The following is an 18,810-nucleotide window of genomic DNA, read 5'->3' as shown; positions in this document are numbered from 1 at the left end:
GGCCTAGTATTCCCAGATAAGAGGTTTAGGTCAGACTGTTCTTCTTCTCCTTCTCCTAACTCACAGGCCCCATCTGCTGGTTGTAGTGCATGACCTACTTTCTCCTCCCAGCTAAACGGCACATGTGTCACATCTGGATAGCAGAGGGTTCCTGTCAGGGATCTGGCTTCCTTGACATTAGCGGAGCCAAATCGCATTGGTTGAAAATGAACCCAAAGAAAACTACATCATGGTTTATTACAACTGATTTATTTGTATAAAAGTGCAGAGAATCAATGATAAAGGTTATAAATATAGGTGAATTAAAGAATAAATAAATTTACTAAAAGAAACTGTAGTCAGCGTGGAATAAATACAAATCACGTCGGCTTTTGAAAATGTAGATCCCATTTCCAATAGTTCGGGAGATTTCTTATCTGTACACATCTCACAAGCAAATTATCAGAATCAAAATAATACATATGATTTCTAATTGTCCCTTGTAAATCCTTATGACAGAGTCATTGGCAGAAAGACATTTCATTTCCAGCCACGTGGCTGTCCAGTCCCTGTCCTCCCAGCCAGTCCTCATCCAGCTGGCCCAGAATCTCCTGCAGGGACAGCTCAGGCAGGGGGGCGTGCTGGACCGGCGCTGAATGTCCCGAATCCCCGCTCCACGAATCCTCGAGCTGCGTGTACTGACTTTCTACTGGTGGGCTGCTCTCCAGACTGCCATCCCAGTATCCAGAATCGGGGGTGTCTGGGGTTGAGGAGTGGGAGGTGGAGGTGGGCATATACATCTGCTGCTCTGCTGATCCTGTATACCCCAGGGATGAGCCGTAGTTTCTCATCTCCAGGCGAAAGGGGCACCACTGAGGCGGGGCAGGGGAGGTTTGGCTTCCAGGCTGGGACCAGAAGCCCCTCACGGGGGGGCTGGACCTGCCTACCAGCGGTCTGCCCTGCAGGAGCCCATACATGGAGCCATAGTGGCCGTGCTCCTCGATGGCGGAATAGGCTGGAGGATGTTGTCCGTAGTAGCAGGCTTCCTTCAGCTCCTCCTTCACCAGGGTGGGGTAGGCTGGTGGAGGGCCCTGGGGCGGCAGATGGACTGAGCCAAGCGGGCCCATGCTGGCTACGGGGTGAGGTGGAGGTAGAGCGCTATGGACTGGGCTCTCAGACTGCCACAGGGCTTTCTTGGCCCCTTTGCACTTCAGAGTACGAGCCCTTCTGTTCTGAAACCACACCTGGACCGGAAAGAAAGAAAAATAAAGGAGTTTTAGATTGACATCAGGACAGATAAACGACACATTCTGTTCTGTTAATCATTTCCCGGGCAAACAGGCACCGGTGGAGTAGGGGGATGGGACAGCAGATCTAGTTGTCAGCTGTCAGAGCCATGTTGTACAGTCTATCTGAGAGCTCAAACAAGATCCTGATAAAAAACAACTTGTGTCATCTTTAAAGATAAAGAAATAAGTGATAGAGCGATAGCGGTATCTGGAATTCAATGCAGGATGCATTCAAAAACAGAGCCTTTTAATGATAAGAAATTGCAGTGCAGAAGGCCTTACAACATCTGTCTGTGTGTTTGTACCTACTGTATGTGCTCATGTGAATAACCTGCATGTTTGCATTTAATCTATTGGAACAACACCAGTTTCCAATTTCCCACATGAAGATAGTTCCTAGACTTATCTAAACTCACAATTTCACTGACTCTACACAGTTTAATTTATTTCATCATGATCAAGAATTCGGCTTTATAAGGCGGCCTGGGCAGCTGTGTACCTGGATGCGGGACTCTGGCAGGCCTGTGGTCTGGGACAGGCTCTCTCGGAGGCTGATGCCGGGGTACGGGTCGGTCTCGAAGGTGACGCGCAGCAGCTCCACGTGCTCTTTGGAGAAGCTGGTTCTCTTTCTGCGGCTGGCGCTGCGAGAGGAGCCGCCGCTGGAGGCCATGGGTCCGGCATCATCTGAGGGGAGGGAGAGAGAGCAGGTTCCACATCAGACAGGAGCCATAATAGTCCCTTTCTTCTTATTTCTATACAATAACTGCAGAGATTCCTTGTTGTGCTCTTTGGTTACATAATAGGCTACTAAAGCTAACTAACAGGCACTTATTTCAGTGCACACATCCAGAATGTTGAACATGGACAGCAATACACATAATTAAATGAACTATTCTATGACACACTGTATGAATCCATTAATAGTCAACTGTTAAATTCATCGCCAGCTATTTTGATAATCGATTAATCGTGCTGTTTGAATATTTTCAGTTTTATTCACTCCTCTGACATTACATTGACTATCTTTGAGTTGTGGACAAAACAAGACATTTAAATTTTTGATTTTTGACATTTGAGGACATCATCTTGGGCTTTGGAAAACACTGATTGACATCATTCGCCATTTCTGACATATCATAAACCAAACAAATGATCGATTAATGGGAGAAATAAAAATGGACTTAATTGTTAGTTGCAGCACTGAACAAATAAATTCAACAAAATTCAACTTTGTAATTAAGGAAAAAAAACAAGGACTGTGTTGGTATCCAGCCAATTATTGTATCTGTAATAATATAGAGCTCAATGGTTTCTTTCTACATTGATGCTTGCAAACAACATTATCATTTCTGGTTATCTATTACTTCTACTTCCACTGGTACCAAACCTGGTTTCAAAATGTGCTAATTCTTGGAAAAGTTTGAGTTTTTTTGCCTCCTTTGGTAGTAGGTTGGTTATAGTGCATGCAATGAGTGTCAAAGTGTTTGCACAAGCTAATAGAATAAGAAAATCGGAGGAGGCTTCACACACTGCCTGACACTAGCTGCTCAAAAGTTTACAAAAACTAAGCACATGGCTGCAGATTATGAATACATTAAGCAACACAAGACCACACAAAGATTGCTCTTGATGTTCTCAACAAGCAAACTGTATACATCAGAGAGTGTTTCTTACCATTGCTGGAGTCCTTCCACATAGCACTGGTTAAATGAATGAAGCTCTGGAAACAAATGGATTTCTACTGGACTTCAGAGTGTGTGTCCCTTCACTGAGAGGCTCCGACAGTGTCTCCTGCCTGTGTCAGGGTACCTTTTATATTGATCACCTGAGACCCCGAAAGGCCACGGTAGAGCCTGTAGAGTGTTGGGGTGGAGGGCGAGGGGGTGGGGGGGGGGGGGGGACCTTTCCACCCACCGTTATCACCTAATCCCTAACAAAGTGGCGGCAAGGTCAGATATGACAAGCTGCGGAATGATTCAGAGCGAGACAAAAGAAAGTCTTTGTGTGATTGGTAGCCTCATCGATACCACTTCACTAAACACGTGATCGTTTGTGTTTGTGCTGCTAAATGTGTGGCACGTTAAAAAGCACGCATGCAAAGCAAGACCCAAGGAGACACATTCATTCATGTATCTTTCACATTTTTTCTTTCTTTTGCTATTTTTATGATTATATGAAGATAATTAAACCCATAAAGTGGGTTTTGTGGTTGTTAAGTGATTTGTCATATGTATATATAATACAAATTATATGTACTAATGGCAATATGCATTACACATTAACCACAAGGCCTTGTAATATTCTGTTTTGTTTTGATTCCAATTGTGAATTCACCTCATAATATTATGACATTTTATGTAAAATTACAACTTTATGTTGTAATATTGTGACGTTTTCTTGTTACTGTGAAATGGCTCATTAGAATACAACTTTATGTTGTAATGTTGTGATGTTTTCTCACCAAATTACAACTTTGGGTTATAATATTACAATGTTTTCTCATTACTGTGATGTTGCTCATTAGATTACAACTTTATGATCTAATGTTGTGATGTTTTCTTATTAAAATTACAACTTTATGATGTAATGTTGTGATGTTTTCTTATTAAAATTACAACTTTATGATGTAATGTTGTGATGTTTCTTATTAAAATTACAACTTTATGATGTAATGTTGTGATGTTTTCTTATTAAAATTACAACTTTATGATGTAATGTGATGTTTTCTTATTAAAATTACAACTTTATGATGTAATGTTGTGATGTTTTCTTATTAAAATTACAACTTTATGATTTAATGTGATGTTTTCCTATTAAAATTACAACTTTATTGTGATATTGTGATATTTTCTTATTATTGTGATATTGCTCATTAGATTACAACTTTATGATGCAATGTTGTGATGTTTTCTTATTGAAATTACAACTTTATGTTGTAATATTGTGATTTTTCTCATTGAAATTACAACTTTATGTTGTAATGTTGTGATTTTTCTCATTGAAATTACAACTTTATGTTGTAATGTTGGGATTTTTCTCATTAAAATTACAACTTTATGTTGTAATGTTGGGATTTTTCTCATTAGATCCCAACTTTATCTCATGACAGTGCAATATGCAAAATCTCAGATTAGTTTTCTCCCCATAGTGGCTCTAATACTCAATCATAACTCACACACAGCATTTCAGGTCCCAGTTTGTAATAATATAAGACATCTTTCTTAATGTTTCAAGGGCTGCCTTTTCATTTAAATGAGGCTTTTTGGGAGTCATCTGATTAGTGGTAAGCACAAACATTGGCAGCTTTGCAAACTGTTGAACACTGATCAAACACCCAAGGGTCTAAAAGAAATATTTATTAACTCAGCAGCCTTAGCATAATACACAACGGCACTGTGAGCAGAAGCCTATCAGCGGCTCCTGTTGTCTTTTCATATGCAGAGCGGCGCATTGCTATCACAAAAAGGATAAACAAAGGTGGGTAATTATGCCGTGATGAATTGGACCGTTCCACAGCATCCTCAGTACGCTGAATCCATGCATCAAAGTGAGATTATCAAACGGTTAAACATGCCCAGGCCTTGACCCAGCTGTATGCAGATGCTGCATGTCGTCTGTGCTCTGACATTCTGCAATGGCATTACCAAAATGAAAAATAACGCTTCATTTCATTGCTACATGTCCCTCCCTACATTCATTTTTTTCTAGTCTTGACCTTTGACCTGTTTCCTGTTTCCTGTTGCCTGCATTGAATGATTTCGGAGCTGCATGTCAAATGCACTGAAGGTGTAAACCCCTGCCATCTAAAGTCAAATAGTACCAAAGGGCAAAGTGCAGGAACAGATTTCTAGTATTTGTAGGTGTATGAGAAAACAATGCAGCTTGAAGTCTACCACAGTTATCTGACACAACAAAACCAGCTAAGACCATCTTTTTTTTTTTTCATCTTTATCTGCACCATTTGCAAAAAAATCAATGTCTCCATGTGTGGAGACGGCTCCTGAAAGTCCCAGCAACTCTCTCTGTGTCAAATCCTATCAGACAGTATACACAACACTTTGCAGCACGGTGGAAACTGCCAAACTCACTAATTTGAAATAACGGTTCAAAATGAACTCTGGATATGTAAAATAAACATGCATTTCATTATCTAATTTGTCTGATAAAATAATAAAATGTGAAATTTCAGCAGATGAAACACTTGCTATTTCCAGGTTTACAGTGACTTGAGAAGGTTTACGCACCCATGCTAATTATTATGATTAAAAAAATGAATAAAAAAACATCTTTTGGAAATTGATCTTCCTGCCTTAATTCAAAAAATTTAGGAAAATCCAACCTTTTAAGTCCACCAATTTTCTTTGTGAATGAATAATGTATTGTAAATAAATAATCCTTCCTTAAAATACAGGGTGCATAAATATACACTCCCCTATGTTAAATTCCCATAGAGGCAGGCACATTTTATTATTAAAGGCCAGTTATTATATGGATCCAGGATACTATGCATCCTGATAAAGTTCCCTTGGCCTTTGGAATTAAAATACCCCCCCCCCCCCCCCCTCCACACACACCCACACACACACACACACACATACCTTCACCATACCTAGAGATAGGCATGGGGAACGTTCCATAAGATCATCTCTCAATGCAAATCAAACCAGCTATTAAGCTAACTGAAATAAAAACCCCAGTCTCTAGGTATGCTGAAGGGTATGTGAGGATGTGTGTGTGTGTGTGTGTGGGGGGGGGGGGGGACCTTTATCAGGATGCATAGTACCCTGATCCATGAAATAACTGGCCTTTAATAATAAAAATGTGCCTGCCTCTATGGGAATTTAACATGAGGGGGTTGTATAATTACACCCCTTTGATTTAAGGAATTTATTTATTTACAATACATCATTCATTCACAAAGATAATTGGTGTCCTTAAAAGGTTGGATTTTCCTAAATTATTTGAATTAAGGCATTAAGATCAATTTCCAAAAGATGTTTTTTTATTCCTCTTTTTAATCAACTTTAGCCTGGGGGTGTAAACTTTCTCAAGCCACTGTACATACAATGATTGAATGATTAAAGATAACTAAGCCCTGGTTCAGCAGAGGCTTTTCAGCTAATGCAAAATCACCATAAAGAGCTGTGTTTAAAATCCTGCATATTTAAAAAAGCAAACAGACATGTGATTGGTTTATCACTTCTTGTAAATTGTAAAGCATAATCCCCCAAAGAGGAAAAATGCCATGTTGCCACAAAACAGCTTGGAGTTGGATTAAGCTGCACTTTTCAATGTTCATATTTGGTTTTTAATGGCGATGAAGTTGGACATGCTTTTAAAATGTAAAGGTTAAATAGCAATTTGCTACTTTTTACATTGGTAGTTGTGGAAAACCAAATGGAAGGTATGTCTTTTAAAACAGATTTTAGGAAACAAACAATTATTCGGCCACTATGACATTTGGTAGCTGTAATAATAATTCATAACAGCTGGATTCTGTGTAGCAAGATAGTTGAATATTACAAAATAAATGAGTTATACTTTGTAAAGCCTCAGGTAGCAGTTGAAAACATGCAGATTATAACTCTTCAGGGGCAATAGGACAACAACAAGAAGACAGGGTTTATGCATATTGTCTTACATCAATAATACATATTATTTCCTGTATGTTTCCCTGGAGAAAAAGTGACACAATTAAGTATATTGAAGTAGGCTAATACAGATGCTAGTATTTTTTTACTGCCACAGAATAACCTTTTTCAAAAGACTGTTACTCTTTACATGGAAAAGTGAATGTGTCATGTATGTGCCTAACAGTATACTATAGTGGGCAGTAGATAGTGTATTAGGATATAGTTATTAGAAATTTTAAGGTATAATATAGATGGTCATGTGGTATATATAGGCTACAGACTGTTGCTTACAGCATTCTGCATTATATAGTGGGCAACTAAGACTAAAAAAAAGTTGACTAAAACCACTGCTCTATTCAATTGGTAATTAAATCATAGTAATAATTGAATAGTGTACCAGAAATCGGATCTGTCACTGTATTAGTAACTTTTCGAATATCTTAACATCTCTTATAAATTTTGTTTTTTTAATCTTTTTCGTTCTCGTCTCAAAAAGACACGTTTACAAACTAGTCTGTGGTACAAATACAGATGTTGCACACGTGGAAAACAATCCTCAAAGAAGCCACGAGGGGGCAACATTGCAATAAAATGTTGTTTTTAATGTCTATGTTACTATAAGACAATTCCATAACTATAATATCTTAAAACTTCCAATTAAAAGGTAAGTTATTTTTTTTATTTCATTATGTGTTTTCCCTTATGTAATGACCACCACATGAAAATATTAAAGACATACGAGCACCCTGCCCTGCCTCCTGTCAGTTGTCTTCTCACCGCTGTTACAACACGGACGTATTTGACGGCGGGACCAACGCAGAACAGCAGCAGCAGCACTATGGCTAAAAGTGATGGATGCGATTACTTTAGAAGAACCAGCCTCTTTTGGATTGTCTCCGTGACTCTGGGGGTTGCATATTTCACTGTAAGTCCATTAAGCTTTCAGCAATAACCGAAGTAAAACAGAATACAAGTGTTTGACGTAATTTCTCTGTTCACTATGCCACCGTGTTGTGTTGCTTAAAATGTCCTCCGGGTCGTGTATTCTTCTGGAAATAAAAAAATACTAAAAGTAACTTTCGGGAACAGCGGGGAATATGTGTTAAAAATATATTTATATTTTCTGGGCACCCTGATAACTCAGTTGGTAGAGCAGGCACTTATACATACATTTTTTTCTCCTCGACGCAGCGGGCCCGGGTTCGACTCCGACCGGCGGCCCTTTGCTCCATGTCGTTCCCCCCTCTATCCCTTTTCACTTCTTCAGCTGTCCTGTCTGTTTTTTTTTTTTTTTCTTGTACTGCCAATTAACACTTGATATGTGTAAATATGCTGAGTTGGCGAAGTAGCCTTCGAGGTCATTGCCAAGTAAATGTTTAATTGATAACTAGCTAATCTTATCGGGATTCATTCGGTCCTCTGTAAGAGCACACGTATGTCAAACTTGTGTCCAAAGTCCGTTGGACAAGTTAGTTAGCTGTCCCATGTAACAGTTAACGGTAATTCGAGCTGATGTTTTCCCCGATACCGTCCGTTAGTTGTCCTTTTAAAGCAAGCAGTACGTGCCAAACTCCATTTCAAAATGTGATAACGTTAGCTAGTTCAATGCTCCCTTAGTCTCTGGTAAAGAGGACAGTAAGCTAACGGAGAGTTAAGAGATATTAGGGTCTCGGCTATAGTTCTTGGCAATATAATACTAGCCGAATTGACCAATAGACAGAAAATATTATTGTAAAACGAGTTGTTGTCCGCTATACATGGCAGAAATGTACTAACATGTAACCTTTTAAAAGAACGTCGATGTAACCTTCCATAATGGTCACATATCGCGGACAAGTACATGTACTTGCCACGTACACAGTAGAACAAGACCTTACAGTGGTAAGAAAATGCTAAATGTTTGTTAGGTCGGCCTTTAGGTGTGTGTCTGATAACCAACCACAAGTGAACTGCAGCCTCTGGGCAGAGGGGCCCCTCCAACAACATCCCATTGTGTTTTCCATGCACCAGTCATAGTCCATATGGACACATACGTGACATGCCACAGGTGGACAGAGGAGGACAATTGCAGCAGGTCACAATGCGTAATGATGTCATTTAGATATCACTGGGATTTGTAGTGAGTCTATGAATTTTCATACTCTGCTCATTTTTTTTTGCACTATATATGTGGTATGCACTGTTATGTCATTTTCATGTTTTTTTCTTTGTGATATAGACGTGTATTTTTGGCAAAAAATAAAGCTAGTAAGTGGGACTACAAAACTCATGTCACACTTTTGGTATGACACATGAATACATGCATAAAATGGAAGAAAATGTATAATAACAAGGTGCGTTAAAGTTGTTTTGGCACTAAATTATCTTGATTGTGTAAATTGAGGAAAAAGTGACTGCTTTTGAAGTCAATAACTGATTGAATGTTTGAATGGCAAAAAATGGGATGTAGTGTACAAATTTCTCCCTAAACCGTATTCAATTTCTGTATGTTTAATGGGGTTGTCAGGTTAACTGTTTATTATCAAATATTTATATAAAAATGTATCAGGACAAACTGATTCTGACAGTAACAGAAAGAAGATATGGAGCCCCGGTCAGAGTCTAAGACAAAACTAGAGGCTATACCAACACACCAAAACTAACATGGTGCAAAACTGATTCCCCTCCAGAACTGTGTCAAATTTAATTTCAGTGTCACATACAGCTGTTATAGTAATGATTGCTGCAAAGAGCTATTCATAATTTATAGTGCCATTCAATAAACAGGAAACCTAATATCATACAGTACAATAGTGCCACTGTATATCACTGCCTAACCCATGATAGTTGGTGTCTGGACTTTCCAAATGGACCAGAACACTGGGGGACCACAGAGTCAACGTTCACAGGGAGAACCAGTCCTGCTTCCTTTTGGTTAGCTGTATTCCAGATTATTGTACAGTCTTTACCGACACAAACAGTCCTTTTTGACGTAAAAGACATGTTTAAGTATCCCTTTTAATTCTGAGTAATGTGTTTTGGGCTTAAGACGTTATGAAAAGGCCATGTGTCAGAGTATTAAGTAAGTTAAAGTTGGGTCATACCATCTTAAATCAGATATTTTTTACCAGTCACTTTATGTTATATGAAACCAAAAGATAAATTCTGCAAAATACTTCTGCTGTATTGTGAGGATTGCTGAGTTTTTTGCCACTGGGGATTCTGTTACTGTCAACCCTAGCATCTTAGAAGTGGCACAGACATGTTTGGAACAGATCCAAATGATTGCAATACTGGCTATTGAAAATGGAGGGGTGGGGTGCAAAATGGATGGTTTTGGGGCCCCAGGCAGTCCCCAAAAGTACATACATATGGACGTTTCCATACTTCCAGCTTAAAATACAGTATGCCTGATGATGTGCCAAATTTCTCGGGTTCTGACATTAACAGAATCCGATATAACACAAGTATGGCAAGCCAAGGTTGACATTTGCGGCCATTTTGAGATGCCAAAATGAATCTGTCGATTAGTTGGGGGTGGAACACTGACAAATTTCCCAGTGGCAAACTATGCAAAAAAATTCCGTTAAATATATTTACAGAACTTTATTTTTTGGTCTCAAACAGCATAAACATAAACTAAATCTAAAACCATTTGATTGGACACGGAGTGACCCAGTATGCATCGAAAAGACAGATTTAAAAATAAATAAATAATCTGTTACTCTCAAATTACACAGCTCATATGCAGCGGCCACGGGTTTGACTCATGTCATTCCACCACTCTCTCTTCTTTTTCATATTTAAACTGCCCTAAAGAAATAAAGGCCTAAAACACCCAAAGAACAATCTTAAAAAAAAACAATAATACACACCATATGTAGTTTTAATGGAATAATGTGGAGCTACTCCATCTGTGTTTTTCAGTGCATCGTGTTTGCGCCAGAAAGAATCCCGTTTGAGTACCTCGGGCTGTTTGGCACCTTCTGCAGACACCTTGTGGAGAACTACGCCGGCATTATGTACAAGGGGTAAGTGATCAGAAGGGAACACGGTGCTGTGTTCTGGTTTCTTTAACCCTCATGTTGTCCTCGGGTCAAACTGACCCGTTTTCCTATATCAATGTTCTTTTTAATTCCCCAAAATAACATGATTGATTCCACACAACGCACAGTGGCAAGTACACATCTCTACTTGCATTCATTTTTGGGGCGTCTGATTCAATTTTATAGCATTTGAAAACAAATTGAAGTGGTTTTGAAATAGTACTGGGGAAAAGTTCCAGTCTGTGGTTATCCCTCAACATACATATTCCTTTAATTTTAGTCAAAATAATTCCTAATTTCTGCTTTTCTAACTCAAACATTAAGACTAATTTCCTATGAGGAGGTTTATTGACCATAAATTCCAAAAATAACTGTAAAACTAAAGTTGATAAATGTTATGTGTTATAGTGTTGTAATAGTAGCGACAGACATTGAAAAAAGCGTCAAAAAAGTGTTGAAAAAGGGACAAATACTTAAGAAAAAGTTAAAAACATCAATAAAAAGTGTCAACAAAAGTGTTAATTTTCAATTTTGACGGGAAGACAACACGAGGGTTAAAGCGTAACTCTCGCCAAAATGCAACCTGGGGTGTTTTTGGGAATGCACCCGAGCATAATTAGGACGGAAGCGCCACTTTTAAGATTTACCATATTATCATTTTCGGTCAAATGGTCTTTTGAATGGGAGTGCTAGGGGCTATAGTAGCATCGAAATTACTATTCTTAAAACACTAAGAAGGCTCGACACAACATGAAACTTTGCTCCAAGTATCACCAGGAGCTCTACACATGAACTCAGCATTGAGAACACTGTTTGTGAACACAGAGTTTACTAAAAAAAAAGGTTTTAACAACTCACTGTAGCGGTTGTTGTTCCCGGGCGCTACCATCTCCAAACGCAACGTAATAGAGAGGAGCGTAAAGATGGAAAGCTCCTAAAGCTTAGGGTTAGGGTTAAATGCACGGATAAGTCCTTGTTTGGTCGTTGAAAAAAAACCAATATTGACCTTGTAGTTGAAAAAGGAGCCTCTTATAAGAATGACATTTCCTCCTATGGAGTCCGTTTATCCGCATTCGGAGATCGACCCTTTTTGACCGGCGAGATGGTAGCGCCCGAAAACAACAACAGCTAAAGTGAACTGTTAAAACCTTTTTTTTAGTAAACTCTGTGTTCACAAACAGTGTTCTAGATGCTGAGTTCATGTGTAGAGCCCCTGGTGATGCTTGGAGCAAAGTCTCATGTTGAGTCGAGCCTTCTTAGTGTGTTAAAAATGGTGATTTTGATGCTATCATAGTAGCGCCACCTATTCGAAAGACCATTTGACTGAAAACAGAAGATGCGGTAAATCTCAAAAGTGGCGCTTTTAAACTAAACTTTGACTCAGGTACATTCACAGAAACACCCTAGGTTGCATTTTGGCGAGCGTTACGCTTAAAGCCGCCGACGCGTGAAAGGCGGCAAAACTGCTTTGCGCCGGCCGTTCCATTGATTTCCTACGGGGAGGCCGATGGCACCCAGCTAGTCACTGCCCTGTCCCATTATTTCAACTTTGACCTAGTTGCCGCTGACCTTTTTTGAGAGCGCAGCCAATGACATAACACCATGTCATCACCTAGCAATGGGGAATAGCTTCCTTGCCACCATTAATGACTAATACCCGCGCTGGGCCTTGCTCTCTGCACCTTGCTCTGTGCCCTACCTAGCGACGCGCGGCGAGCAATCGCTTACATGTAGGCAGCTTTAGAGTAATTAGGACATACCCTGACATTGAATGACACCTTCAGCTTCCACGGTTCTCACACGCTCCAATGAATGTGCTGAGATTTTGCCTCATTAGAATGAAAGGAAAGCACCAGAGCTGCATCAATGCCAATCAAATGATGTGCAAAGTACCCACACAGGGCTGAAATAATCGGTTTAATCAACTTAGTGTCCATCCCCCCCCCATTTACAGATCGTTCCCACCACTTCCACTGGTAGAGCACTCCACTAATTAGTCCCATGACTGCTGCAGCACCAGCAGAGTGTTAAGATAATGTTTGGTTGTTGTTTCAATCATGGGACACACAAGACACCCGTTAAAGGGGCGCTATGCCGTTTGGGTCATTTCTCTGTTTTTTTTAATCGCAGGTATCTCTATAGATAGCTTCAGAATAGATATTGGGCAGCTCGGATGTTTTCTTGTGTCTGACCCCTCCCTCGGTCAGTCAGCCGTTTCCTCTTTCAGCTTTCTGCTTCTTTTTTGCTGGCTCAGCCATGACGGTAGTGTGGAAAACTCCATCGCTACCTTGTTGACCATGAATTTCAAATATAAAAAATTAACTTTTGTTGGCGCTTTTGACACTTTAAAAAAAAAAATTGTGACTTTTTTACGTTTTTTTTTTTTTTTTTTTTTAATTCATGGTCAATGAACCTAATTTAAATTACTTTATACCTTATTTTTTTTGTTTAAAAAAAACAACAACACAGAAATTATCAATAATTTTCACTAATAGTTAAGATCACAGGATGTTGACTGGATTACAGTTTATGTCAAAGTTTAGTAAAACCAATTCATTTTTTTTTTTAAATACTATAACATTTAATAAAACACCCAACATTCATTGGAAGTAGTCATTCATTTTAACTGCAAGAGTTTCCTGGCTTCCATACAACGTACATCCATGCATCCATGGTATTTTTGGGCAACTTGGATTAAAGAAACCCATATTTCTGATATAAAAAAACTTTAAAAATGGGTCAAATATGACCCAAGGGTTAAGGTAAATTAAGCTAGAAAAACCTGCATAGTTCCCCTTTAAGCCTGAGTGCACCAGTCAGTGTTTGATATTTGTGAAGTGGTTAATCCGTTTCTAGGTCGTTTAATTCAGCACTCAGTGATGGAAAAAACTACACATACACAAAAACATGAATTAAGTTCCCAGACAATGAATTTAGAAGAAGAAGAAAAAGGCAGGCTGTTATTATTTATGGACAAACGAGAAATAGATGGATAATAAAATGCCTGTTGAGTATTAGATTAGTAGACATTTCTTTCTCTTGCAGGTGGTGGGCTGCCTTCGCTATCCATGTTTTGGAAGCTCTCGTTGCGTTGAGGGTGTGCAGGTAAGACACAAGACAAAGACACCGATCGTCCACTAGGTGGTGATGTTATCCCATTTTTACAAATTTGCGTGCCTCAATTATAGATTATGAAATTGGGCCTCCTAAAAAGTTCCATTATGATTTGATTGACTTTATTGTCCACCTCAAAAGGTTCAAACTATACACACCGTAGCACACAAAATACACTAGTCACATTCATACAGGGTTTTTCCTGCATGGAATATTTTTTATTTATACTCTTTATTGATCCCCTATGGGGAAATTACAATTCACACTCTGTTTATGATTCTATTACACACTACACACAGGCCTGAAATACACACACATGCTCAGGTCCTTTACATGCACTAATGGAGAGATGGCAGTGTCAGTGTGTGAGTGGGCTCAGTGCTGGACCAGCACCCTGAGCGGTTGAGGGGGGGTTCGGTGCCTTGCTCAAGAGCACCTTGGCAGTGCCCAGGAGGTGAACTGGCCTCTCTCCAGCTACCAGTCTTTGGTCCTGACGGGGACTTGAACGGTTTCCAACCCAACCATCTCCCTACAGACTGAGCTACTGCCACCCCAAATTTTGTATTGAGAATAATAAAATTTAAAATTGTCTCCAAATATGTTTAAGAGCAATTTACTTGAATATGACAGCTAACCTCAGTTTTATCCCCCAGAGTCGGGCTGTACCCGATTTATAACTTTTATTTAAACCAAATTTGTCAATTGGGGTTTCCATTTACTCAAGCATAATATCTATTTTTGTTTATCAAATTGTCAGAAATTACAGGAAAATGCATAGATTTCTGTCAAATGAGGTAACACAGACTCAATGCAATTGCACACGGACCTTCATGCTTACTGCCCTGCGTAGTCACCCCCCAAAGACCCGTTCTGGCCCAGGGCCAGCTCAAACTCTGGGTCCTATTTTAACGGTCTAAGCCCACGGCGTGAAGCACATGGCCCAGGTGCGTTTAGGGCGCGTCCAAATCCACTTTTTCGGAAAAAAGGTTCTGTGTGCCAGGTGCAGGGTTCTAAAGGGTTGTACTCAGTGTCTTCATTAAGTCATAGGTGTGTTTTGGGCGTAACATGCAATAGACCAGTCAGAGGTCTTCACCTGAACACACCTCCCTGTAAGACCAGCACGCCCATGGGCTCAAAGAGGGGCGCATTTGCTGTTTAAATGGCGTGGGTGCTGGGCGGTCTTAAAACAACGGGCTTTGCACAGGGCCCTATGTATCAGTTCTGGTTCCCACAGGTCCTTGAAATCCCTGAAAGTTAGTGAAAATGAGGAAAAGAATTGAGGCCTTAAAAAGAAAATAGACAAATAGACATGGGTCATTGAAAGTGCTTGAATTTATATGTTTTGTACAATTTCTGTGATTGATTGATTTTATGTTTTACTTATTATTTTGTTTTTTTGTAAAGCCTGCTCATTCTCATTATGAAGATTCTCAGTAATTAACCAGTATCCATGTCTCACACTATGCCGCATTGGGTCTTTTTAAATCTGAGGGAAATAAACATCCAAAAGCTGCCTTTTCTTACTTCATGCTTCATTTTGTCATCAGGGACAATATTATTTTGTGACAACAATAAATAAGCTGTTTTTGAAGGGCATTTGCCCAGTTTTCACAGTGTATTGTTATATAGAGAGGAAATATAAACCAAAATTTACCATAAGACTCTTTGAAACCCAACATATAGTATAAGCACCTCAGATAAGCATTTATGACCAGTATTCCTCACATTTTATTTAAGTAATGCCCCCCCCCCCCCCCACACACACACACACACACACACTTATTGGTCAATTTGTCAATATTTGAGGTTTTTAAGATTTTAGTGGCAAATGATTCTAAATGAAGGGCTTTGGGGCTAGAATTTGGACACAATGAAGCTGCTTCTAGCTGGACTTTATTGTTTATTCATTGTTTGTTCCCTGTGTGTGTGTGTGTGTGTGTGCCCCCCCGCAGTAACAAAGGCGTCAGCAGCCCGGCTGCTCGCTCCCTGTGGTTCGTCCAGACCTTTCTGTTTGGCTTCGCCTCCCTCGGCTTGCTCCTCAAGTACGACCCCGAGCGTCCCAAACAGCACTGACGGAGCGCACGCAACAACACCGCGGAAAACAAACCCAGGAAAAAAATCAATCGCTTCCCGTGTGCCTCTTCTTCTTCTTCTTCTTCCACTGTCTTTGGGATATGGAATCCCGCTGAGGGGGCAAGTGGAGGGAGACATCTGAGCCTTTTTCTTTTCTACGGTTTCTTTTAACATTCAAGTTTGGAGGTGAAGACATATCTTTGACAGACACACTACTTTTGTTTTTCTTACTAAGTTTACACTACTTTCTGTTTCCTATGAAACTGTACATTTCATTCCATAGATTTTTATAGATAAAATATAACATTAATCCATTATTTGAGCACCAGAAGTCTCCGAATCGATCTGCCCTGGGCTGAATCTTTAGTGCAATACAAGGGGACTCTTTAAATGATTTTGTACTCTGATGATGTTTCCATGCAGCCTGGGTGACGACTGTGTTATGGATATTTTCTCAGCTGCTGTGATGATGACATGTTGGCTGCCGTCGGCCCCAAAACGTCCCCGGGGTAAACATAAAGAGAGATGTGTATGCTTTTTAAAACCACATTTGCCTTTCATATACTGAAGTGCTTTGAATTCAACTTAATAAACTAAAGACTGGAAGTTCTTAATGTTAACGCTGCAGAAATAAAGAGTGACTTACAAAGTGCAATAAATGTGTTCTGATGCATTATTTTTACTCCTTAAAATCCTATATTTGAATGAATTTTACTGAAGAATTCACTCAAACCACGTAAAAAAATAGATAAATTAGCTCTGGACACAGAGTACAGCTGAAAATCAACACTTTTGTTGAGGCTTTTTTATTGATGTTTTTAACTTTTTATCATGTTTTTGTTTTTCAACACTTTTTTCAATGTCTGTCAATTTTTTTGACGTTTTCAACACTACATAACACTAACTTCTTATCTTTAGTTTTACAGTTATTTTTGGAATTCATGCTCAATAAACCATTTATAGGAAATTATACCTAATGTTTGAGTTAGCAAAGCAGAAATTAGGAATTATTTAGACTAAAATTAAAGGAATGGATGTTGATGGATAATCACAGACTGGAATATGTCAACTTTTACTCAATACTATTTCAAAAAATTTTTCAAAAACTTCCATTTGTTTTTCAGATGCTATAAAATTGAATAAGACCCAAAATTAATGAAAGTAGAGATTTGTACTTGGCAAATAGCGTTGTGTGGAATCAATCATGGTATTTTGGGGAATTAAAAAGTACATTGATATAGGAAAATGGGTCAATTTGACCCGAGGATAACATCAGGGTTAAAGAATTTGGCCTCAAGGTGATTACAATTCACCCTGGGGGGGAACATGAATAGGGTATGTGTACCTGATTCCATAGCAAGCCATCCAATTCAGTTCAATTTTATTTATAGTATCGATTCATGACAAGAGTTATCTGGAGACACTTAGATGATGGAGACAGATAGAGTAGGTCTAGCCCACACTAGACCACAACATTTACAAGGACCCAACAGTTCTAGTAGTTCCCCCCCTATGTAAGATCTGGATTCAAATAGCAGCAGTCTCATTTTAGTCACCTGAAATGGCGAGTACCATGTGACAAGTGACTCTTAAGACATAAACTCCATTTGTTTGAATTTTTCTGCAGTAGTTAAAATACTTCAATCCAAACCACGAAGGCAGCGTAGTCCGAGGACCACCTACAGCCCCGGTTCCTAACCTTTTCTTGCACTTATATCAGATGAACCCAGGTATGCCTTTGTGTGTTCCAAATTATCATATTTAACACTTTTTTTTAACAGTATTTGTTCATATAATTTTATATTTTACAAAATTGTTACAATATTTTTTAATACAGTTAAAATCAGTTGCTTTTAGTTAGTTAACTATTTGAACTGTTACTTTTTTAGCTACTTTTAAGCATTTATAAATTAATTTTTGCTAACTGTGTAGACTTCTCTGCTCATGGTTGTTAGTTCTAGGTGATAATATACTAATGAAAACATAATTATGGATAGTATGTTTAATTTCTGCCAAAAAAAAAAACCCGAACAACCCACTGGGCCTTTTAAAACCCCGAGGCAAAAACCAAATTTTTCCCGATATATGTCGTAACACATAATACAGTTTCAGACCTTACTTTTTAACGAAGGGGGGCATTTCGATGTGGCCTTTTGGAAATGTCTTCGTCCAGCACAGAATTCCAGCGTCTTCTTCAATAAATCCTAGGGCTGTAACGATACGATTGGTTCACGATTTTTGACCCACGATTCGATACAATCGTTTGTTAGCCCTTTAAAGGGTAACATTGGGGCCTTTTCCCAAAAAGAGCTTTTGTGTGATTTGGAAAATTTCCCGGGGCCTTTTTAAGTTTTCCCCCTATTCCCTTAAAGTAAATCCAAAAACCCGAACGGTTATTTATCCCTTTTTTATAAAAACGTCTTAATTTTGATGGCACCATGGATGTAAAATTTGAACCGGGCATATTACTTCCTTTAAGCAGCGAGGTTTTTGGGCCAATCAGATGCTTTTCTTTTGACCATCTTCTTTTGGGGGTTTTAAAGGCCCAAGGGGAACTACAATAGGGCATTTGCTGCCACTTCCCTGAATGGGAAATGCTGCTACCTTTTATTAAAAAGAAACAAATAAACCGAAAAAAAGTAAAAAAAAAAGGCTCGTCAGAAAAAATGTATGCAGTTTGGGGGGCCCAAAAAAAGT

At 39.1% G+C, this 18,810-nt stretch overlaps 2 protein-coding genes across 2 annotated transcripts; one reads left to right on the top strand and one right to left on the bottom strand.

The window, feature by feature from the left end:
• Positions 1-500: 500 nt before the first annotated feature.
• mxtx1 (mix-type homeobox gene 1) lies at positions 501-2,964 on the bottom strand. Its single transcript, XM_032541693.1, has 3 exons — positions 2,943-2,964; positions 1,768-1,952; positions 501-1,223 (listed from the first exon to the last, which is right to left on the bottom strand). The coding sequence occupies exons 1-3, from the start codon at positions 2,962-2,964 to the stop codon at positions 501-503; spliced, it is 930 nt and encodes a 309-aa protein (XP_032397584.1).
• Positions 2,965-7,647: 4,683 nt separating this feature from the next.
• tmem254 (transmembrane protein 254) lies at positions 7,648-16,768 on the top strand. The gene is made up of 4 exons (XM_032542158.1): positions 7,648-7,826; positions 10,808-10,911; positions 13,972-14,031; positions 15,993-16,768. The coding sequence occupies exons 1-4, from the start codon at positions 7,740-7,742 to the stop codon at positions 16,111-16,113; spliced, it is 372 nt and encodes a 123-aa protein (XP_032398049.1). The 5' UTR covers positions 7,648-7,739; the 3' UTR covers positions 16,114-16,768.
• The last annotated feature ends 2,042 nt before the right edge of the window (positions 16,769-18,810 follow it).

The sequence above is a fragment of the Etheostoma spectabile genome, chromosome 17 (assembly GCF_008692095.1).
Source record: "Etheostoma spectabile isolate EspeVRDwgs_2016 chromosome 17, UIUC_Espe_1.0, whole genome shotgun sequence".
In the NCBI taxonomy this organism is placed as follows: Eukaryota; Metazoa; Chordata; class Actinopteri; order Perciformes; family Percidae; genus Etheostoma; species Etheostoma spectabile.
This window is presented reverse-complemented; position numbering and strand designations above follow the sequence as displayed.